At 45.9% G+C, this 25,692-nt stretch overlaps 1 protein-coding gene across 2 annotated transcripts in view; it reads right to left on the bottom strand.

The window, feature by feature from the left end:
- The window catches only part of LOC118782468 (cytosolic carboxypeptidase 4-like), a 137,162-nt gene that overhangs the window by 8,646 nt on the left and 102,824 nt on the right, over positions 1 to 25,692 (bottom strand). For both annotated transcript variants that reach the window (XM_036535839.1, XM_036535840.1), the window contains one exon: positions 17,025 to 17,188. In XM_036535839.1, the coding sequence (XP_036391732.1) occupies positions 17,025 to 17,188 (164 nt within the window). The remainder of the gene's footprint in view (positions 1 to 17,024; positions 17,189 to 25,692) is intronic.

The raw sequence follows: 25,692 nt of genomic DNA, 5'->3' as shown, positions 1-25,692 counted from the left end.
GAGAAAAGCACAGTCACATCCCCCAGCACAGCTCTGAGTCCTGTGTGAGAAAAGCAGTCACATCCCCCAGCACAGCTCTGAGTCCTGTGTGAGAAAAGCAGTCACATCCCCCAGCACAGCTCTGAGTCCTGTGTGAGAAAAGCAGTCACATCCCCCAGCACAGCTCTGAGTCCTGTGTGAGAAAAGCACAGTCCCCAGCACAGCTCTGAGTCCTGTGTGAGAAAAGCAGTCACATCCCCCAGCACAGCTCTGAGTCCTGTGTGAGAAAAGCAAGTCACATCCCCCAGCACAGCTCTGAGTCCTGTGTGAGAAAAGCAAGTCACATCCCCCAGCACAGCTCTGAGTCCTGTGTGAGAAAAGCAGTCACATCCCCCAGCACAGCTCTGAGTCCTGTGTGAGAAAAGCAGTCACATCCCCCAGCACAGCTCTGAGTCCTGTGTGAGAAAAGCACAGTCACACCCCCCAGCACAGCTCTGAGTCCTGTGTGAGAAAAGCAGTCACATCCCCCAGCACAGCTCTGAGTCCTGTGTGAGAAAAGCAGTCACATCCCCCAGCACAGCTCTGAGTCCTGTGTGAGAAAAGCACAGTCACATCCCCCAGCACAGCTCTGAGTCCTGTGTGAGAAAAGCAGTCACATCCCCCAGCACAGCTCTGAGTCCTGTGTGAGAAAAGCAGTCACATCCCCCAGCACAGCTCTGAGTCCTGTGTGAGAAAAGCACAGTCACATCCCCCAGCACAGCTCTGAGTCCTGTGTGAGAAAAGCACAGTCACCAGCACAGCTCTGAGTCCTGTGTGAGAAAAGCACAGTCCCCAGCACAGCTCTGAGTCCTGTGTGAGAAAAGCACATCCCCCAGCACAGCTCTGAGTCCTGTGTGAGAAAAGCACAGTCCCCAGCACAGCTCTGAGTCCTGTGTGAGAAAAGCACAGTCACATCCCCCAGCACAGCTCTGAGTCCTGTGTGAGAAAAGCACAGTCCCCAGCACAGCTCTGAGTCCTGTGTGAGAAAAGCACAGTCCCCAGCACAGCTCTGAGTCCTGTGTGAGAAAAGCACAGTCACATCCCCCAGCACAGCTCTGAGTCCTGTGTGAGAAAAGCACAGTCCCCAGCACAGCTCTGAGTCCTGTGTGAGAAAAGCACAGTCACATCCCCCAGCACAGCTCTGAGTCCTGTGTGAGAAAAGCAGTCACATCCCCCAGCACAGCTCTGAGTCCTGTGTGAGAAAAGCACAGTCACATCCCCCAGCACAGCTCTGAGTCCTGTGTGAGAAAAGCAGTCACATCCCCAGCACAGCTCTGAGTCCTGTGTGAGAAAAGCACAGTCACATCCCCCAGCACAGCTCTGAGTCCTGTGTGAGAAAAGCAGTCACATCCCCCCAGCACAGCTCTGAGTCCTGTGTGAGAAAAGCACAGTCACCAGCACAGCTCTGAGTCCTGTGTGAGAAAAGCACAGTCACATCCCCCAGCACAGCTCTGAGTCCTGTGTGAGAAAAGCAGTCACATCCCCCAGCACAGCTCTGAGTCCTGTGTGAGAAAAGCACAGTCACATCCCCCAGCACAGCTCTGAGTCCTGTGTGAGAAAAGCAGTCACATCCCCCAGCACAGCTCTGAGTCCTGTGTGAGAAAAGCACAGTCACCAGCACAGCTCTGAGTCCTGTGTGAGAAAAGCAGTCACATCCCCCAGCACAGCTCTGAGTCCTGTGTGAGAAAAGCACATCCCCCAGCACAGCTCTGAGTCCTGTGTGAGAAAAGCAGTCACATCCCCCAGCACAGCTCTGAGTCCTGTGTGAGAAAAGCAGTCACATCCCCCAGCACAGCTCTGAGTCCTGTGTGAGAAAAGCAGTCACATCCCCCAGCACAGCTCTGAGTCCTGTGTGAGAAAAGCAGTCACATCCCCCAGCACAGCTCTGAGTCCTGTGTGAGAAAAGCAGTCACATCCCCCAGCACAGCTCTGAGTCCTGTGTGAGAAAAGCAGTCACATCCCCCAGCACAGCTCTGAGTCCTGTGTGAGAAAAGCACAGTCACATCCCCCAGCACAGCTCTGAGTCCTGTGTGAGAAAAGCAGTCACATCCCCCAGCACAGCTCTGAGTCCTGTGTGAGAAAAGCACAGTCACATCCCCCAGCACAGCTCTGAGTCCTGTGTGAGAAAAGCACATCCCCCAGCACAGCTCTGAGTCCTGTGTGAGAAAAGCACATCCCCCAGCACAGCTCTGAGTCCTGTGTGAGAAAAGCACAGTCACATCCCCCAGCACAGCTCTGAGTCCTGTGTGAGAAAAGCACAGTCACATCCCCCAGCACAGCTCTGAGTCCTGTGTGAGAAAAGCACAGTCACATCCCCCAGCACAGCTCTGAGTCCTGTGTGAGAAAAGCACAGTCACATCCCCCAGCACAGCTCTGAGTCCTGTGTGAGAAAAGCAGTCACATCCCCCAGCACAGCTCTGAGTCCTGTGTGAGAAAAGCACAGTCACCAGCACAGCTCTGAGTCCTGTGTGAGAAAAGCACAGTCACATCCCCCAGCACAGCTCTGAGTCCTGTGTGAGAAAAGCAGTCACATCCCCCAGCACAGCTCTGAGTCCTGTGTGAGAAAAGCACAGTCACCAGCACAGCTCTGAGTCCTGTGTGAGAAAAGCACAGTCACATCCCCCAGCACAGCTCTGAGTCCTGTGTGAGAAAAGCACAGTCACATCCCCCAGCACAGCTCTGAGTCCTGTGTGAGAAAAGCACAGTCACATCCCCCAGCACAGCTCTGAGTCCTGTGTGAGAAAAGCACAGTCACATCCCCCAGCACAGCTCTGAGTCCTGTGTGAGAAAAGCACAGTCACATCCCCCAGCACAGCTCTGAGTCCTGTGTGAGAAAAGCACATCCCCCAGCACAGCTCTGAGTCCTGTGTGAGAAAAGCAGTCACATCCCCCAGCACAGCTCTGAGTCCTGTGTGAGAAAAGCAGTCACATCCCCCAGCACAGCTCTGAGTCCTGTGTGAGAAAAGCACAGTCACATCCCCCAGCACAGCTCTGAGTCCTGTGTGAGAAAAGCAGTCACATCCCCCAGCACAGCTCTGAGTCCTGTGTGAGAAAAGCACAGTCCCCAGCACAGCTCTGAGTCCTGTGTGAGAAAAGCACAGTCCCCAGCACAGCTCTGAGTCCTGTGTGAGAAAAGCACAGTCACATCCCCCAGCACAGCTCTGAGTCCTGTGTGAGAAAAGCACAGTCACATCCCCCAGCACAGCTCTGAGTCCTGTTTGTGCGGTTTCATTTGAGAGAACATAATGGATGAGGGCTTCCTTTATTATGGAGGGAAAACAACAAAATTTTACCTTCAGTGAAGCAGACATTTTTTTAAATATCAGATTAAATATTCACAAGAACAACTGACTTTTTCATTCATATGTGAAGTCTTTCTTTGTGGGACTTCAAGTGCTGCATTTCGAAACACGATATATGACATGACTACGAGAGATGGGGCTGTTCCTAACTCCCGTTTGCTCTGGAAACGCAGAGAAGTGAGTGAGGATGGGAGACTGAAAACACCCCCACACCCCAGCTTCACTGCAGCTGCGCTTCGCTTTGTGCTTAACTCGGAGTAACAAATCCAGTCAACAGCCAGACTTTTTTGGTGCAGTACTTACACGCTGCCATGAGATTAACCGTCTGGGTGCAAGGCAACCCAGGCTCGGAACTGCATTTCCTGCCTCTGATCTAGGACTGCAGCCCAGCAAAGATTTTTTTATATTTTTAACCCCTCATGAGCAAATGTTAGTGTCGCAAGATGTTGTTTTTGTACACCACCTCGCATAGCTGAAACTTTATTTATATTTCAGCTTGAATGTAGCCCATTTTCTGTTGCAGTGTCTCTGTATAACTGACCTTCACCCCTTCCTTCTGTTGGATCTGTTAAAAGGATGCAGTCAGATTCTGCAATGCGCTCTGTGACAGACTCTTTACTAGTCTCATTTTATGTGCTGACTGTGTATGTGACATCGCTGCATTGCCCTTTGTCACCTCCTCCTCCTCCTCTTCCTCCTTAGTGTGTTTTTTGACTCCCTGAGGACAGACAGAAATTTCAACCTCTCCAGTCCCTGGTCCCCACCCCTCTCCTCCTTCCTCCTCCCCTCCTCTCCCCTCTCCTCTAAAGTTGCTGCAGTCACATTTTCCAGCCTAATGTTTACAGTTTAAATCCTATTAACAGGCCTGCCAGGGGAGACCAATCATCCGTGGTGTTGTCGATTAGCACACAAACAGGAGAAACTCTCCCTTCTAAAGAACGTAAACTGCTTTTTGAGTGCTATGCACAGTGGACGAGACCTCTGCTGATGGAGTGGGGTTTGGAACAAAAACCCCCATCAGTGTATATGTGCATGCTAGCAGGGTGAAGTACTACTGCAATTCAAAGGAATTCCATTAAGCGACACATTATTGAACACCTACATATAATCTAGTCACTAGATATCTCCACCCACAGTTCTGTACAATCGAACTGAACCAAGGAAGTTCCTCTCCCACAGGTCCCTCCAGTGAACATGACATAAGATTGTAGCTCCTCCCACAGGTCTGTACAATCACACTGAAAGAAAAACCCCATGCAGGGGCTTTGAAGACTGCTGAGAACACCGACCCTCCACATCAGTGGCCTTAAGAGACACACTTTTTCAAAAAACACTCCACATCTTTATTTGAAAGCTGAATGCACTGGGTTTATCATCAAGTAGAGAAAACACCAGCCAGATCTGAATAATTTTGCTTTACCTGGAGACCAGACTTTGATGAGAAAGCCAGGGAGGGGACAAGCGTGGGAACCGGCGAACATTCCAAAATGTTTGTTTGTACAGTTACAATACATTTTGGGTCTCCAAATCAGGTTTACTCAATGCTTATCCTAGGGGCCCATTCAAACCAAAGGATTTAACTGTCTCATAGCAGTATTTTTTTATTGTATCCCTGCAAGTTAAACACTGATGTTACATTATATAAATGTCCACTAAACTGGCACATCTGCACAAAAACAGCATCTACAACTGTAGTCCGATTTCCACAGAATACAATAATAGCAACATTTCCTAATTAATTGAAATAGGTACTGTAATGTGGTCCTGCCTTTGTTGGCTTCCAATAAACCGGCCCATTTTGTCTGCTAATTAATTGATACACAATGCCAACAAAAGCCTACGTCCGTTACAATAGAGGCAATTTTCCAGCCGTCTCTCTCTCTCCTCCAGTTCACACAGTTTGCAGCGTTCTCACATGGTGTTTCTACTGCCACAATGCATTTATATCCAATGCGAGCCACTGTCCGCGATTTACAGGCCAGGTGGAGATGAGTGTGCTTGTGGCATTGGCATGTCAGACGTTACTCATTTCGTATGTAATGGTGACAGAATACATTAACAGCCCATGTGCTTCCGTTTACACGTATGGGACATGAGTCTGCTGCGTTTCCTTCTGAGATTTCTGCAGGTCTCAGACACTGACCACAGAGCTGCAGTTTGAGCTTTCGATAACGCAAAGTTGGGTCACTGGATTCACCCCTCTCACTGTGAAGTCCAAACCTCTACGGATGTCTTTAAAGAAGGCAGATGAGGGGGGCACTGCTCCCCTGAGGGGAATGTAACCCTGACCAATAAATAAAGCTAGCCGCTCAACTACTCAGAATGTTTAAAAAACCTAGAGTTTGTCTCTAGTAGAAAAATAATGAGAAAAGTTTTTTAACCAACATGCCTACAGGTCAAAAGAAAACTGAACACACAACTGTCAATTTCACTTTATTTTTCTGCAATGACTGAGAACAGAATATTCTTTTCAGAGTGGAGAATGGGGTGAGGACAGGTGATGGCTTACATACCAATCAGTGAGTCTGACAACTGTCTGTTACAAAGAAAAAAATTGTGTGTGTGTGTGTGTGTGTGTATATATACACACATACAATGCAATTATGCAGTGGAACAAATCTGTTTTTCATTCTTTTGTAATGGAAACCATTATTGTCCTGAGAAAGAAGACACACATGTATTTTATTGCTCAGCTGGCAAAGACAGAGGAAAGTGTATATGTATTTTATTACAGTTTCAAACCTCACATGTCTCTCCTCTTACAGTCTCTCACTGGAAGGAATTCATTGCCCGTTTCACTGACTTTCACAATCCATCACCATCTATTTATTCAATCTCTTAGCTCTATGTTTAAGACATCAGTGCACCTCATGAAAATTCAAAAAATTCAGCTGAAATATAATCTTTTTTAATTTAACAGTAGAATACTACCACTACTGCTAATACCACCACTACTGCTACTGCTACTACTACTATATTGCAACTATTGCTACTGCTGCTACTGTTACTGCTACTATTACTACCGACACTAACAATAATAATTCACTAATTAATACTTATTAATAAGTTCCTTTTATGGATCTAGAAATGTTTTACAGTGAAAGGAGGTGACTCACTTCACCACTCCTCCCCATGTCTCCTCAGAGTGTACCCAGCAGTACCCTGAGGCAGTGGGTTTTGTTTTTGTGTTAGCCCAGATAGAACGCTGGCCCTGATCCTCCAGACAGCACACAGTCCAACCACAAGCTGGTGTTCCCAGGACTCACCCATCCACATCGGCATCATGCCAGGCCCCAAACTCCGCTTCGGCTATCACACACCATGCCACGGCTCTGCCAAACCGCACCAACACCACACTAAGCTGAGTTTCATTATCGGCCGAATCTGCTGCTCACTCACTGTCCAAGCTCATTATACACAACTAACCCACTGTGTTCATCAGCAACTTTTTATGGTTTCTTTCTTTCCAAAACTTGACTATACAAAATCCAACGCAACAATTTTCCATCTGCTTCGAACAGTTGAAGAATTACATATGAAAGAACTGGCATGTGTTAGGAGACGTGTGGAGCGGTGTTTTCTTGTTTGTTGGGGTCTTTGTGCCGGTATGTGTATGGAGAGGTGTATAGATTCATTGAGTGAGGCTTGAAACTGTTGAAGTGCATTAAAGTTTCTGTCAGCTGTCTTGAAGCCACCTAAATCTCTGATCCAGTACAGTGAGAGATAATTAAAACTGGTACCACTTTCTTTCGCTCAAGTCATCCGTGATGATTATGAAGACTGTATTGATTATTCTGATATAACCACCCCTCATCTTCAATTATTTTTTAAAGGAGTTATTATCCGCCAATAAAAGACAAACTCAATTAAAATATAAAGAGAAAAGCTGTTATTCTTCTCAAGGTTAAGCGACTGCTCTTCCATGTCATGCACATGTTACGTAATCTGTGTGTAACCCGATACTTCTCCCAGAAAGCCACATTTCCACTGGGATTCTCTCAGGGCCCAGAGAGACAAAGAGTACCGCACCCTTTCATGCACATATGGGGACATTCAAACTAAACATGGTGGCATTGACTCCTGAAATTTAAGCAACCCAGAACATTTTTCTTTTTTATTTTAGGACTTGCATGTTCACATCATCATGAATTCAGCAGTCACTGAAGTGAAGCTAAAATACTTTTTGACAATCAAAGTATTTTCCTTCACAAGGGACCATTGCAGTCAGACCAAATTCTCAATACGTTACATTAGCTGCATGGCAAACTCTCTTATCCTTAGTCACTTACAAAAGTGAAATTTTACACAGTCCATATGAAACAGCTAGATATTTACTGAATCAATTCAGATTACTTTTGGCTTGTGAGCCTTACCAATGTACCCTACTGCTGCCTTTGTGTGAGAGGCACTGATCTTTCTCCAGGAAGACTAAGCCACCAACCTAATAACACCAACTCGAATCCATAACCGAATCTCATTCATTAACTCAAAACATTTGAGTTTTTAATTTCACCGACTTGTTAATAAAACTATCATGTCACAATCACTAGTGGAGCCTCAACGGGTGCCGTGGGTGCTGCATACGGCCGAGCCCCACAGCTAGCAAAAATAGTAAGCAGCGTTGGTAGCTTATACTATGATCATTTTTAAAGATATGTTCAACAAATGTTTTAACCACAGTTTCTGGTGTATTTTAATCAAAGATTTTAATCGATAGTCCCCTCTAAAACACACACACTCATGGCTGCCGGCAGAGGGAGAAATACGCCACACTATGGTCTGTACCTGTAAACAAACAATGAAAGCTCGAGTTCCGCAACGTTCTAGCGTGTAACCATGGGAACGGCAAATGCATTCCTCAAGCACCAATAAGAATACGACTGACATGCGTCACATAATTTGAAAACTCAGTGCTCATACATATCAAAGAATGAAGGAATGAAACTGGCAAGTAAGATAGCATATATACAATAGGTCATGGATCAACAAAGAACAGGGCCACTGACCAAATATTTCCACAAACTCAACAAAAGACCCAGCGCAGGTAGGCCACGTAGGCAGACTCTGTCAATACATAGAGTAGGCTAATTACAATAGCCTATTCTAATGCTAAATGGAGCAATCATGAAATCCAGCTAGGCCTACTGGGTAGGCTATCCCATTAGACTAGGCTACAAAATCACACAACTTTATAGGTTTAATTTAGCTACTGATTAAAATGCTTTCTATCGCACATTCCTAGACCACACCGGTGAAAGTGGGCAAGCCGAGGACATGAACAGGTCGCTTAAGGACCTAGAGCAGAGCAGACTGCAGCAGGGACCACCAGAGACAGCAGCAGGAGACAGAGCGTGGACAGGACCGAGAGCAGGGAAATGATGTGTGGGGAGAAAAGTCGGGCAGTGAGCTAGAGATGCTGGCATGCAGTGGGGTTTTGACATACACGATTGACCCTCAGCAGCCCTACCCAACTGACCCAGCCCTGTTTAAAGACACTGTGCTAACACCAAACGCTACAAGACCGCTCATCACAGCCGGCCCGTGTCAACCTGGATTACACATATGTGGACTTTACGCTAGGAGTAGATGACAGAAAATGTCACGTATCATGGTACACTGGGGCAAGTGGAACTTGCAAGGTGGAGAGAAGCTGACTTGTGTACTCGCCCATGGCTCACAGGGCCCATTGCTTCTGCTACTGGTTGTTTGGGGACAAGCAGAACAGTGAAATTTGGTCTGACCCAACAAAGGGTTTCGCTAGTTTCCAGAAGGGGAGGGAGAGGATAGAACAACACGAAAAACGGCATGTCACCTCAGCAACGCGAAAACGTGGTTGTTGACCAAATACAGACTGACTCAAGACCAGACCGTAAGGTCAGGTCTTGTTTGGGCAGAGAGAGAAAAAATCGAGAGAAACGGACAGGCGGTTAAAAGGTTGGTACTTGGGGCAGCAGGGGCTCCCCTTTCGGGGCCACAGGGGTTTAGGGACACCAAACATTAACGAGGGGAATTTTCTTGAATTGCTTAAACTAATTGCTAAGAATGACTCTGTCATGACCAGCCATCTCAGCCGCACCGATGGCCCAAAATATATGTCACATCAGTCACAAAATGACACGATTGCTTCCCTTGCCAATGAAACACTTCAGACCATTAAAAACGAGATAAAAAGTGTGGGATTTTACTCCATTATCATAGACTCCAAAATTGACATTTCCCACGTGGACCAGTTCTCCTTACCGTTAAGATATGTTAAGAAAACGTGCGCCAGGGTAGAGAGGTTTATTAAGTTTCAGGAGCTACCCAGTGCTAATGCGCAAACATTTCATGAGATTCTCGTAAATTCCCTTGAAGAACTGGGGCTCAGTTTGACATTCTTGTGAGGCCAAGCATATGATGGGGCAGTGGTGATGTCAGGACACTTGTCAGGACTGCAGCAACGCGTAAAAGAGTCGTGCACAGATAAAGCTGTGTACGTGCAATGTTGTGCCCACAGTTTAAACCTCATTCTCCTAGATGCCACTCTCTGCTGGCCAGGTTTTAGCCTTTCTTATAGCCAATGACATGCATTGAGCATTCCCAAATCTGGCTACCCTTTACAAAATATATCTCATAATTCCTGTGAGCAGCGCAAGGGCAGAACGTTCCTTCAGTCGCCTTAAACTGTTAAAAACTTACTTGCGTGCCACCATGTGCGAGGAGTGCCTCTCAAAACTTGCATTACTTTTTATCGAAAGAGAATTAGCTGCAAACATCGATTTGGATAAGGTGGTCAACAAGTTTGCAGGAATGAAATGTCAGAAGGTGAATTTGACGGGTTAATGTTGCTACAGCTAATATGTTGAAAATTAAATCTGTTCTGTCTTTTTCTTTTCTTTACCTTTATCCTATGTCCACAGTTCAGTTATTTGTACTTGCTGCATGATGATTATGGCTACGGCCTGCGTGTGCTGTAGCATATGTGTTTATGTTTGCAGTAAATAAAGAAAACACACACGCACTAACAGATGGACATAATAAGCTAATAAAAATGTTGATTTCATGTAATTCACTGACTTTGAATTAGTGGATCATCGATTTCATTTCCCACCAAACAAATTGTCTAGCCTATACTACTTAATTAGGACAGCTGCGGTCTAGAAATAACGTAGTTCATTGTGCAAACACGTTTTCCTTGGTAGTCTATAGATTATCAGGGACAGGAAGTTGTGTGCGTAAAAAGAACACCCACTGTTACACTGATTCTGATCATTCGCACCCATCGGCAGGAAAGGCAAGGTCCGCCCCGGTAACAATTAATAAACGATCTGACTCGCATGCAGATCCCTGAAAGATCTGATTCATTGAATTTCCTGACTGCGAAACCTAAAAATTCCATAACAGTTTGCACATTACCTCTAATTACATATCACAACACAGGGATCATCAATAAAGCACACACATTTTCAAACTGATGTTCAGCTTGTTCCAAAAAGTTCATTACTCTAGCGCATAAGCTGGCCAATTTACTCCCCAGAACACTGAGCATCTGAAGAAGCAGAAAGTACAACGGGCCAGATTCAGTCTTCATGTGTACAACTGATTTTATAGTTTTATACATATAGATTGTGTACAATTAATATGGTGAACATTTTGGAATTCATCAGTTTGTTTTTAGTTGGAATTTACTCTTAGCTACAAATTCATTTTACAGCTGTTCTAGACCACACAAACCACGCACGCGGGTTTCAGCGAGATGTGTGTGAGATGTGTTTTTTTTTTGCCATTCTGATTCATCCGCCTCAGTCATAATTGTTTACGTGTCTGATTCAGAGAAAACATTCCCCTCTTTCCCTTTTCCAACTGTTCCAAATGTTGGGTTGATGCTAATTACAGATAACACGCATGAGACTCTAATTTAAGAACAAACAGGATTCATCATCTCATGAATGAGGGTAAGAATGAAGTGAATCCAACATGACTTTTTGACGCAAACTTTTTGTCAGGAATAAAACATGCCAGTAACTCCACGCGCAGGACAAAATGAGCAAAATGACTGTGATTTTTGCAGTGCAGCTGACCATCTTCCAGGTGAGCACCACTCTGCCAGAGAGGGGACTACAGGCTCTTCCAGGTCCTGCTTGATTCACACAAATGAAGAGACACACAGAGACTCAGATCCTTCCACACACGTGGGAACAGGAAGTCTGACCACCTCACACATTAGCATTCTGAACAGGCCGCCCCCGCTCTGACGCTGTGTGGCACTTCAAACCGCGGGTGTGACAGTAACACAGGCTGTTGTCCCGCTAATGATGTCATTACAGATTACAGGGACATGAGATCGCGTGGGCTTAATCAGGACTCTCCCCGTATCTCAAGGTGTGGCTGCCATGTTCACAGCCCCCCCCCACGACACCCCAAGGTACTCAGATACAGGGCAAGTGCTGTAATCACCCCCTCCCTTACCTGGGCACTATAAAATAGCCCATATTACATATACATTACATTAATTATGTTGCATCACATTATTGTCATTTAGCAGGCACTCTTAACCAGAACCACTTAGACAGGTTACAGTTTTATCCGTTTATACAGCCGGATATTTACTGAGGCCATGGGTATCTGGCTAAAGTTTACATGCCAGGTGACATTCTTGGTTATGTCACATTTAGTATAACATATTGCATTAGAAAGTGCTATGTCTCCCTTGATGAAGTATGACATTTGCTTGTGTATGGCTTCTGAAGGCATTATATCATGTTTATGAAGGCTTTACGTAAGCTTCATAAAGCATTTAAAAGCAACACTTTGTTTAAAGTGTGACCAAAAATACATTATCCAAAATATATTCTCAAAACATATTTTTTATGGGATGCTCCTGCTTTGATGCTCAACAACACCTTTAGAACCTCATAAACAGCTATCCCAACCAACTGCTGCCACAGAATTATCCCAACCAACTGCTGCCACAGAATTATCCCAACCAACTGCTGCCACAGAATTTCCAAAAGTGTATCACCATCTTTAAACAGAGTTTATTTGACATTGTGACATTGTGTTGGTTGGCAAAAGTGTTCATGAATGCTTATGTAGTGTTATAAAGGTCTTATGTAGTGCTTATGTAGTATCCTTCGCAGAAAGTTTACCACCACCTTCTTTTGGGATGTTGCTAAGGTCATTTTTTAAATATTTCAGTGCCAAACCCTTTGAACAGCTGAGAGAGTTTTGTAGCAGGATCTTTCAGAGCACAGTAGCTTCTTGCATTTGGCTGAGAAGGTCGTCTGATCCTGGAAATGTCCTTTCTACAAAGGCCCATTAAACGGCGAAGGTGAAGTGACTGGGAGTGCTTTGCAGCAAGCTTAGCTGCTTGCAACTAGTACACAAGCCGACCACATACTGTAACAAACACACATACTTCATTAAAGCACTTTTTTGAAATCTTGATGATGAAAATTACTCTTGCCAATATCTTAAAATATGATCAATGCTATCGCTATCGGCCCAACCCCAGTGCACAGGTAAGCTCACTCCTGCTACTCAGCTCCACTGTAAATGGATCAGCCAGAACTCGTGCATTTCCTTGGACACCTCCACATTGGCGGGGGGGGGGGAGGGGGTGAGGGAAGGATATACTGCTCCTGTGATTTTCGGGCCTGGCTTCATGTACCTGTTTCTGCCCCGTCCACCTGAAAGGTCCTACATCCCGCTCGCACCCACACTGAGGACAGAGCCTTGGAGACGCCGCAGAGCTGGGATGTGATTGGCTGAGGAGACGAGAGGTGATTGGCTGAGGAGACTTATGAAAACCTCTGTTTAAGGAGCACCTCTAATGAGTTACGCTTCCCTTTGTGGCGATATATGTAAATCTTCAGCAAATGCAAAGCTGTCACAGGCAGTAACATAGCGTACATGTAAATACAGAGCTGTCAGGGAACTGCTGTGTGTTTCAGAAGAGGATGACTTATTCATTGATTTACTGAGAGAAAAGAGTTGGGGGGGGATTTGAGGGGGGGCATGCCTGTCACAGCTAAATGAAAACAGTAGCACAGACTATATCTCAAATGAAACTGAAAGGGTCCACCTGGGCAATCAATCAAAGGCAGACTTGTCGCACCTAGTGATATACAACTCTGATAATGTAATTACACCTCATATTTTTTTGTAGATTCAATAATCTATACATGGATAGTGCCCAGTCCCTCGGGGCTGCATGTATGCCGCCAGAGAAAATTAGATGCAACCGATATCCCTGATTAAATGTCCTTGGTGGCACTTAGTGTGAAACACTCAGGCTGACTCATGTGCTAAAGCTACAGCAGGTTTTACGAAGCGTCTTTGTCTGATCAGAGATACATAAACACACAACGCAAGCAATAAATCACAGGCTGGAAAAGGTCTGAAACAACAGCGTGAGCAGATTCCAGCTCTCTGAGAGGAAGTTTCTGGTGGAGCTTTTTAATAATGATCAGTTTATAATAACGCTCGTACGGTGCATTGATGTACAGTAAAATTAATAGACTGGTTGAATAAGATGCGTTTGGAGAAGTTAAGGCTGAGAAGAGGGCATTGAGGTACGTTTGGTCACAATCTGTGGGGAATTCTTCAAACACATGTCCCCTGTAAACAGAGCAAAGCAGGACAGGAGAGAGATAAAGAGGAGATAGATGGGCAGAGAGGAGATTAATATGGCACTTTAAAACTAGCATGTTATATATTTGCTGGTAGGTAACCTTATGCAGGGTTGATGTTAAGCTTGATATATTGTATATCAGTTCAGATTACGTCTCTATTCACCTGGTGAAGAAACCTGCAACCTTCAGGTTACAGGCCCCACTACTTTGCCGTAATCCTACAGTGCTAGCCATGAAACCACACTGCTCACACGGGAGATGTGAAATGCCTTCCACCCGGTAGCTCTGACCATTTACATTTACATTTATTTAATTAGCAGACGCTTTTATCCAAAGCGACTTACAAAAGTGCATACAGCAAGTATAGCAACAGTACGGGGACAGGATGTGTACAGTTCCACAATGAGACAGTTCTTAGCTGAGAGCAAGGTCTGTTTGAGGACACAGTACTATTAGATTTGTACAATTACAGCCTATAGGGCAACTAATATGATACACTTTCAAACGGCACACTTCAACAACTTCAAACGGAGCAATGAGCGTCAGGGTAAAGGCGGCAACAAGAAACAAGTTGTGAATTTGCTCCATCTCACTCTTTGGAACTGTCCACAGATCTGCTAATGGGGCGAAGAGTCCCAGTGTCACCTGTCCTGGGAGGCTCATCATCCTTAAACCTCCCCCCTCACACTCCCTCCCCCCACCTTTCAGCCCCCCCCCCGCTGTCCCTCCCCCCACCCTTCATCCCCCCCTCCCCCTTCCCCTGTCAGGAGTCCCCTCCCCCCTCACTCTCCCTCCCCCCACCCTTCAGCCCCCCCCTCCCTCACTGTCCCTCTCCCAACCCTTCAGCCCCCCCTCACTGTCCCTCCCCCCACCCTTCAGCCCCCCCTCCCCCTTCCCCGGTCAGGAGTCCCCTTCCTCCTCACTCCCGAATGCGCACACACAGGAATGACGGCTTGCAGAATATTTCCACGCACTTCACACATCATCTCCGCTTATGTCTCATGACACGTTCTAAAATAAACACACAAACGTGTTTGTTTTGATAAATATTTGAACGTGCTGCTGTATGCAGAGCCGGATAGATGAGGAGACAGTCAGATAAGTGAATATTCTCATTCTGACGAGGGCGGCAAAAAACAGTCATTTCTGACACATCAAACCAGCAGAAAGAAAAACAGACGCAGACCTGCAGTAAAAAAAGTTCTGTAAGCATCACTCCCTGAAACACTGACTTCAGTGCCTTTTTTTAACAGTCTCAGCAACACGACCGATACAGACTGAAAAATAACAAAAAAGATCAGCCGTGATCCCAGCTTCACTCCGATGTTTGCAGCAGACACAAAGCACTCATCATTTTCCTCTCAGTTTTTGTTCTTTACACTTGCCTTCTTCTTGTTAAATGTTGTTCTCTTCCATGAGTGGAATGCTCTCCGATACAGCCCGTTTGTGTGGCGTGTCACACCCCAAAGCGCCTGTAGCAGCAGCGTGCTACGTGAAAACGCATTACACGGGGAGAGGGGCACAGGAAGGCCATGCTGTTTGTGGATGGTAGCTGTGTCCGCCGTCAGACAAGTGGACTGGAATGCTGCTGCCATTGCGGGCAAGCACACAGACAAACGGAGACCTCGGGAAAAACAGCAGCAACACCTTCCACAAAAAAAGGCAACATAGTTCTGAAGCAACAACTTTTGTGGAACCAGTCAAACTGCAGCATTAGAACAACTCGGCGGAATTCTGCACACCTGTACACTGAGAGGATATTTAAGGATATTTATGGGCAATATGAATATTTAACAATCGCTTCAACCCAGATGTTGGTTGACCTCCACAGATATCTAGTTTTTCCTTGCAAAACGGGCTTCCCAGCATCTTCAAGTAAAAGAGAGCTTTTCATCCTGGAAGATGACATATTTTTTAGACCCCTGGAAAGGATGTCAGTAATACTTACCCATTGTGACCATGGCCCAATTAAAGAAATATAAATCTTTCAATGGATTCCATACCAGCCTTCTTTGATCTGACAGTAATTCCACCCATCGGCTCAGAACCCACAGTCACGCTGTGTGATGTACCTCTGACATTAAAGCAGGAATATCTGTGACCGGTCTCCTCATGAATAATTCCTCACATGAGATGATGAGAAAGATATGCTCTCAGAATGACTGTTTTTAAATAAGGGAGAGAAGGATCCATTTCTTACAGTGGACTAAACCTCTGCTGTGTACCAACGCTACTTATTCCCTCAGAAACAAGAGTTTTATGTCACATTTACTCTTAAAGTTTTACTTTAGCTCACGTCTGCAGGACAGAGGAGAAATGTCAGCCTCGCTCAACTCCACAGAAGAATGTTTCCACTCTTTACCTCACAAGTGTCTGAGGTTTTCATCTGAGGTTTTACATTCTTTTGTGGTGTATTGTGTGATACGTGATGGTGAGAATCAACTCATGCACTGTTCACATGATATATGATCTGTGTTAAAAGGTCCATATCTAATAAAACGTGATACAGAATTAAATGAATCTAGGGGAATGCTGAGAAGTCTCCTGAGGACATCAGCATGGAGAAATATGGAAAGAGAGAATGAAACTGGGCTAATCCCAGCAGCTCAAAAAACCCAACACTTCTAGATGCTTACAGAGTAGATTTAACTAAGGATCTCAAAATCAATAGAGAAGCCGTGCTCATTTTATTCTTTGAAACACTGTATCCGGCCTACAACCACCCCCTCCCCCGCCAAACACACACTAACACACATGAACAGACTCCTCCCACAAACACACACACACACCTGGTGCTGTGCTGCTACTGTTCATTAGAACGCATGGCTTAACTTGAGCTATGTTTTTCTCAGGGAGAGAATAATGTCCCGTTATGAGTGACCAGCTTAATGAGCGTGACATCACCATGTGTTTATTAATGTGTTAAGTAGCACCAGCCTTTACTATGAAGATCTGCAAATGTTAATATATACCGATACTGACAATACTCTATAGTATATATGAAAAGCAGCACATGAAGATCCACATGGGTTTGCCTGAGGGACAGGGGGTTCACAAAGAGGTGGTGAGGTGGTGTTTCTGGAGGACTCACTCGTGGGACTTGTGGTCCAGGGGGCTGTCATCCAGCTGGAGGAGAGCAGAGGCGTGGCCGAGGAGTTTTCGGCTGCAGAGCAGGGAGTTGATCCTCAGGGGCAGCAGGCTCTGGCAGAACTTCAGACCCATCTCCTCCAGCTCCCGGGTGCCAATCTGCAGGCCCTGGGGTGAGCACACACCGAGAGGGGGGAACTGTTAACTACAGCCCCAGGCTCTGAGTGCGGCCTACCCAGGCATGCTGGTTAGGGAAAAATCTTCATTTATGCAAGGGAGTCTTTCTTTTGCATAAGACTCACGCTTGAGGAAAGGAAATGTCTGTTTTGCTAATAAACACATTGAAGAAATCATGGATAGTGTTCTGAAAATACTTGCTGGAAGATCCCTCTTTTTACTGTAATATTATGACAGTACAATCCAACTTCATCTTCAAGGTGTTTTCAATCATTTGTATCACACAAAACTGAAAAATAACTGTCATCCTGCTCTCTGCAAAGGATTTCGTTAGTCTTTTGTGTGTGTGTGTGTGTGTGTGTGAGACAGACAGAGAGAGAGAGAGTGTGTGTGTGTGCTGTATCTGTTGAATGTGTATGTGTGTGTGTGCATGTGTGTTGGAGGGTGCCTTGCAGGACCCTCCTAAGTTGAGTCTGAAATATCCTCCTCCACAACACTGTAAAATCCCCCCAGAAGCCACTGTCAGAGCCTTGGGAATGAGGATGAGAGGGTTTAACGCATCAATCTCCATTTTCTAATCTGCTAATTAACCTTTCTGCTCTGCTCGCCAAGCAGAGACCTTCACAGCATTACCTCTCCAGTGTTTGGCCATGGATTCTCTTAATGTCACAGTGATTGCAGTTAATTGTTTGGTAAATACCTGCACCTGGTTACTGGAGCGTGTCATTAACGCAGGCGCCCTCTCTGGGGACAGAGACTCCAAAGCCCTCAGGATCCTCCCGCTGCGCCTGCCGCCAAACCCTCTGATTGCACACACCACACATCTCAGAGAGAGCTTCTGAGAAAGCACACACACACACACACACACACACACACACAGAGACACATACACACACACACACACACACACACACACACACACACACACACACACACGTACACACACATGCGTGCACACACACACACACACACACACACAGACACACACACACACTCACATGCACACACACACACACACACACGCACACACTCACACGCACACACTCACACACACACACACAGACACACACACACACACTTACATGGACACACACGCACACACACACACACACACACACACACACACACACACACACACACACAGACACACACACACACACATACACACTCACACACATACACACACACTCACATGCACACACACACACACACACACACACACACTCACATGCACACACACACTCACACACACACGTACACACACACACACGCGTACACACACATGCGTGCACACACACATGCACGCACACACACCGGCACGTGCAGAAGTATCCACACACAATCAAAGATCTGACACTGCATGGTCTAATTGTGTTTTCAGCAGTGGCCCTTAGACGCTTTGACTTGGTGCTGCTCTGTTACAAGAGGCAGTGGTCTGCTCACTGTATCCATGCTGCTCTGACTCAGAGGCGTCATCTGCATACACAGATGTTTGTAGCTATAACCACTTTAACGGGAGAGAAAGCCGTGTGCATCTAAGCGCTCCTCTTTCTCAACACCAGATGTTTTTGCTTTTTAATCCACTGTTTACTGTCTGCTTTCCTTCCATCCAGCATTCCTCTGTTTCTCTCAGCAGAGCGTGTCTCTCAGGAGAAGAGCGCAGCCGCACGCATACCCAATGAGCCTGACATCTCTGCCGCTCCACCAGGGGGCGCTGTGTGAGAGCCCAGGGGGAAGATGGGGGCGTGACCCTGACATCCACACCACAGAGCGGAGAGACAGCTCTTCAATAATTTAGACAGCAGGAGAGACTTACATATGCAGAATTCTTATGACCTGCGCTGAGTAATTGAGGAAGAGGGGGAAAAAATCAATTCTCCCCATGTTTCTGTGCAATCCGCAGCGACTGCTTCTGACACACCGCCGGTCTGTGGACTGTCAAATGTCAAATTATTTTACCAGCAGCAGGGTATTTTAGAGGCAGCAGGATACTGCGATTTATTTAATTTGAGAAAGATTCTGCTTCTCTCAGCACACACACACATACACACACTCACACACACACACACACACACCGACACACACACCAACACACACACACTCACACATACACACACACACACACACACACACACACACACACATACACACACACACCAACACACATACACACACACACACACTCACACACATACACACACACATACACACACACACACATACACACACACACACCCACACACATACACACACACACACACGTGTGTCCCATGCCTGTATGTGGTTGCTCAAAATGCAGCACATCAATAATTACCATTCTTTATATTTTTGTCTTCTTATTCTTTGATATATGGGGGAAAGTATTTTATTCCTGACATTCTAAACACAAGGCAGGACACATATTCAGTGCAGCATAGCTGGAAGGCCTGGAGATTTCTACTCTCACACACACATTATTTTCACTCATTTGGCTCTCTCCCATACATTATGTGTTTCTGCTTCTTCTTCCCTTTTTCTAATTAGCATGGGTACATGGCCTGAGGCCAGACTAAAGACTAAACTCAATAATGACAGGAGCATGTAGAAACCACACCGAGGACAAAGGAACATTGCTGAGCTTAAGAGAAGCCGTGCATCCTGCCAGGAGCATGTCCCACGGTGCTGGCCAGTTAAACCGTCTTCTGCTGGCAGGGCATGTTGGATTTAATAAAGCTTGTTGTAAAGACAATATGTTTTCTTCATGAGCATTTACACTACTGGTCATGAACACCACCATAAATCACGGTAGACATGCTGCAAGCTCGGCTGGACTCAGAGTGCAGGTTAGCGACTAGCAAGCTAGAATCAGTTGCATTAGAAAGATTCAAGTATCATTCTTTTGCTCGCAGAGCTAGTGTGCTTTATGCTTTGTTATGATTAAGTTACTGTCAGAAATGACATACCAGTGTGATCGGTGCCGGCTCCAGGGGCCACATTATGCAGGTGGGTACATGGTACTATAGCAGCGAAAGGTAAAGGTGACGGTGACAGGGAAATGTGGTGGTAGAATGATTAGGGTGAGATGGGAAGAGCAGCAGTGGAGTAAACGGTAATGGCGGCAGTGAAATCTTCATGGCTGTTTACAGAGCACAATGTGCCCATAACCCAGACAAACCGTCACATCTATGCACTTATCCTCGTCATGACTCTCCTGCCAGGGTAACACATCCATCACACACTCTCAGCCTCAGCAACACACACACACACACACACACACAGTCTCTCAGTCTCATCAACACACACATACACACACACTCTCAGCCTCAGCAACACACACATACACACACACACACACACATGCACACACACACACACACACACACATGCACACACACACACACACACACACACACACATACACACACACACACACACACACACACACGCATACACACACACACACACAGACACACACACACACACAGACACACACACATGCACACACACACACACACACACACACACACACACAGACACACACACACACACGCACACATGCACACACACACACAGACACACACACACACAGACACACACACACACACAGAGTGGGTGTGGACTCTGTGAAGTAAATCTGCATGCTGCTCTGTGGGCAGTCGTGCATTTTCTCTGTGCTGCTCAGCTGTGAGCTCTGACTGCTGGGGGGAGCGGATACAGAGCACTCTCTCTCACTGCAGGAAGGCAGATAAAACATGAGACAGGCAGGACAGACAAGGCCAGTGCCCTTCCACAAGGCCGCTTCAATCGTCAAATCATCACCCTTTCCTGGCGCATCTCATTAACTCCAGTTAAATGCCACCAGCCAGCTGTCAGAACCGTTTAGGAGCTGTGCTTATAGCCGAGCGCTCCTATTGGTCCAGGCCCGTGCCTGCACGTGTCAGAGCGGGTGTGACACTAGAATTGTGTCGTGGTACTCAAAGGCAGGATGTGATGGAGGTGACAGCGCTGCTCCGGGCACGCTCAGTGCTCCTTCAGAGCGAGAGCCGCAGTGGCAAACAGGACCAGCTCTCCGCTGTCTTATCAGTGTAAGGACTGAGCTGCCAGCAGAGAAGCACACATTAATGACCTCTGATCCATGCTCCAACATGGCGGAGACTCAGTGAACATTTATTCTGGACCCCACTCCCCCTCACTGTGTACTATCAGTGTACTGTAGGTTTGTACTGGCTCTATACAGGAGACTTCCTCTTCACAGAGCTTTATATGACTGAACACCAAACCAAGGCCAGGGAAGAGCACCACAGGCATCAGATGTCACAAATGGGTTTGGGTTTGTTGGGGGTTACATTTGTCTGACCTTTTCACCGTCTGAGTTTAATGTGAGCAGGAGCCCTGCTTCCTTTCTGTCAGCAGTCGTGTCATTTCCTCTTCCTGAAAGCATGCGCCGTGGTGAGTCACCAGGCCACGCCAGCACAGACAGCTGGGGTCAGAGGTCAACAAGCTTCATATCACATCAGCCACGGACTGACTAACACCAAGAGAGAGGAGTCCCGCTCCTACACACTGCACAAACTTACACCTCTGTGCTAAACTCCCCTCCTTGCACCACTTACATATACGTATCTATACAAGTTGTTACGTACAGGTAAATGTGAAAGAGGTCCACAACTCTGCAAGTGAGCTCCAAATGCCTGTCCTCATTGCACAGCTAAATTCTAAATGTCAGCATCGTTACCAGTTGAACTGAAAGCAATTTGCCCCTAGCCCCACTGGAAACAAAGCTAGCTAACCAGGTCTCAGGGAGTGATGTCATTGCTGAAACCTCTCTGATACCCAACCGGCTTTACGTTTAAGTTTTACTACATACAGAAGACACCCCTATCCAAAGCTTACATTTTACCATAGTATCCACTGATACAGCTGGATGCTTACTGAAGCAAATCAGGTTCAAATCAAACCCATAAGGGTTTCTGGTTCACAGGTCTAGTTCATGAAACACTCCATCACTAGGGGACGCATGAACATGTGACATTATTGTTACCGAAAACGCTAATCCCACTAATCTACCCTGCGGCATTTAGGAGGTGTGATCACAAATTGCATGGAAACGCCAACAGAGATGCGGTCTTGTGTCCGTGGTCATTGGAAGCACAGAAACACCTTGGCCGGTTGTGTAGAGGAACGTGCACAAAAAACGTGCCCTAATGCATGGAAATTAGTCAGTACCGTTTATCATAAAGGGGAGGCAGGAGAGTCGTTGGTTGTACTGCAGAGCTATGCTACACTGCATAAGACCTGCATATTTCTGCAGGAACGGCAGCACTCTGTATCACATTGTTTGCACATGTTCTTCCAGCAAAACTCAAAAGTCTAAAGCAAACGCCTCACCAATCCTTCCTCAAGAGAGTCGCATTCATTCAGTTCTTTCAGAATAAATCTTTCAGGCACGCTTAGTTTTAACCCTTTAATTGGACTCGGTGTGGCAGGCACTCAAATGATTATGATGTGGCACAAGGAAAACACCCATTGACACAGGTCAACACAGAACACATGTGTTCAGCAGGATCCTGAGCTCTTCATGATGATTGTCTTGTAAGACTGTCAGCCAGTCCGCTTAGCAGCTGTTGGTAGTGCCTTGATGCTCACATTAGACTAGCATTTAAGCTGTTTTTAAACTTTTGTGTTTTTTGGAGGCCCTTTTGCCAGCGCTTATCGTTTGATGGGAGCATTTAAAAGATGAGTGAGAGGACTGTGCCAGAGAAAGGTTAGCCGCCCCCACATTAGCAGGATGGCTAATCTACCACAACACGTGAGAGGCATCTGTATCCCTGCCCTCCACCCTCCAAAACAGCAGGGAGGGGAGCCCAGCCCCCAGACTCGCTCACCACAGCCATGTCAGCTCATAAAAACAATTTCCATTCTCAGCATCTCATAGAAACGCCAGCAGAATGCTCCAGTTAAACGCTGCTCAGATCCTAAAAGCACTTCCCTGTTTCTCCTCTGAAACTTCACCCACTGCATGCCACGGAAAAACATGGCCACCAGCACTGATCCACAAACGTGCCATTTGCCACCTGCCTCTCTTTCGATCGTTAAAACAATTTGACGAGTCTGTTCCTCCACTCAGAAAGGAGGCAGGATTAACCACCACGCTGTTGGCTTTTAAAAATTGACTAGTCACTGAGATCCTGTCAAACAGTGAAGATTAGGGAAAATAACTACACTCCACTCAGGCAGGCTAATGTCTTTTGCGATGTGTGAGGTGGTGAGAGATCGCTCCACCACACAGTCAAGGCCAGGGCTCCTCTTTAAGGGTCACCCATCCCAGGTGGAGGGCCCTCACAGAGACACCCCACGGCCTTCAGCCCGCCATCCGCTGGCGGAGACTCCGCGCCTCAGGCTGATGAAGGTGACAGAGATCTGGGCTCTGATGAAGATGGTGATTAACTCCCATTGAAGTAGGAACATCTGCTCGCAGTGACCGAGGGAAACCTGATGGAAATTGGAGCCATCTCCCTCTGAATCTCAGTTTCAAAAGCTCACTCTCACACAGGAGTGCCTTCAGTCATGGAAAGGGCAACCTGAGATTACTGCTGTCTTTTTTTCCCCACATTCATCAAAAAAAAAAACTTCTGCTGAACAGTAATGCAGAGTTGGCTGTTTCACACACATAATTAAATAATTATTTTGTGATTGAAGTATAGTTTGACATGTCCTTTGGAAAAACCTACATATTTTCTTTCTTGGTTAAAATTAGTCAAATACAATAATAAAATTAAACTCTGTCTGGCCATCACCATTCCCATCCAAACATACTTATTTTAAAGCACAGCAATTTATTAATGTCTAGCTGGACATTAGCTGATTAAAGATCAGGTAAAGAGCTGAATATCATGGTGATGGTGGTGATGAGCATCACATTTTATTGTTCCAAAGTATGGTGAGCTTTATTTATGCACTAAAATGACAAAAATACTTCTGCATTTTCCATACTGAATATTACAGAGGATTTCAACAATGACTCTCCCATGTAAAAAAAATCGAAATCACATTTGCTGCAGTTAGCATTGGCCCAGTCAAGATCAAGTGCTAATCAAATGGGAAACACAGCATCCCAGGTGCATGTTTAAAAATCAGTGCAATTTTTCATTTTCATTCTGAAATTCCAGTACTCGAACTGCCCAGATGAGCACTCACCTAGGTATGGGTCAGCCATGTGTAAAGTTGTCAAAAAAAAAACTGGGAAAGGAATGGGGAATTAACAGGGGTACAACCAAAATACAGCAAAATTACTCCATGGTAAAATAAAAGACAGTTACAGAACCTAGAGGGCATCTGTTCAGAATGCAATCACAGAGAAGCACAGAGAAGCACAGTGTGCCCACTTGACAAAAACTAAAAGCACCAAAATAACAAATTAAATATTAGGAGCTATTGTCTGCCAAGGCCCTGATGCACCTTTTAGCCACGATCAAATTACTTTTTGGCATCTTATACACCCTATTTAATGAGAAACCTTGAAGTGGGCCTTCAGAACATGGAGCAAAAAATGTATTGTTTTGATCTTAATGTTCCCCGTCTGACGTAAAGGGGGTCAGGTAGCTTGCGGGACTAATGAGAACAGCAGGGAAGAGGCACACTGGTCACATCAACTCTCTGGTCATCACAATCCCAAACTAAGGCAACTAACTCATTCACACCGCTTTTCACTACTGCTGCCCATAGCTGAATTGCTGTGGTAAACACTCATCTTATGAAACAGGAAATACTGCAGGCTAAAAAAAGTTTTAAGTTGCTATGGGTAAGGGCATCTGCTAAGCATATAATCTTTGACTGGATCGTAGTTGCAGAGTGTCTTTACAGTGAAACAGCAATGCTCTATCCTGTCCTGTTAAGACAGCATTCAAGACACTCAATTAGAGCATGCTGTGCTCATTCATCTTTTTCTCGCCTGCATTTCCCTGAGAAAAGAAGCCCAGATCCTTTTTTTTCATTTGAGAAACTCAGCAAACACGTCTTCCTCCTGCCGGGTCTGTGCAGCGGAGGCGATTAGAGGTGATGTCTTTGTGATGCAAATGAGCTTTTCTTTGAAGCCTCCCTGCTTTGGAACAGAGGATCTCTCTCCGTACGGGGAGAAACCCACCTCCTCTCTGTCACTGGCGATCTGTGGAGCAGATACCTTTTCAGTTTGTCTGAAGTCGCAAGCCTTTACTGTCTACCTCACACTTCACTGCCAGTTTAGCATTCACCGTGCACCACAGAGCAAGAACATTTGCGTACTTATATCTAGACTTTGGATCTTGTCCAGCCTGATGAAGGCTGATGAAGCAAAGATCGCTGTGTCTTTTTGTTTTTCCTTTGAAGCAGGTTGTGAAACTTGTGCTTCCGGACAGCCACTCAGTTCCTCTCTGTTGAGCATCTGTGATCATCAAACTGCATCACTGTGAACAGAGACCTCGGTGAACAGAGACCTCGGTGGAACAGTGACATGAACATGGCCGTTTTGGGGCAGGATA

The sequence above is a fragment of the Megalops cyprinoides genome, chromosome 8, assembly GCF_013368585.1.
Source record: "Megalops cyprinoides isolate fMegCyp1 chromosome 8, fMegCyp1.pri, whole genome shotgun sequence".
Lineage (NCBI taxonomy): Eukaryota > Metazoa > Chordata > Actinopteri > Elopiformes > Megalopidae > Megalops > Megalops cyprinoides.
The sequence above is the reverse complement of the archived record's forward strand: the minus strand, read 5'-3'. Positions and strand labels throughout refer to the sequence as shown.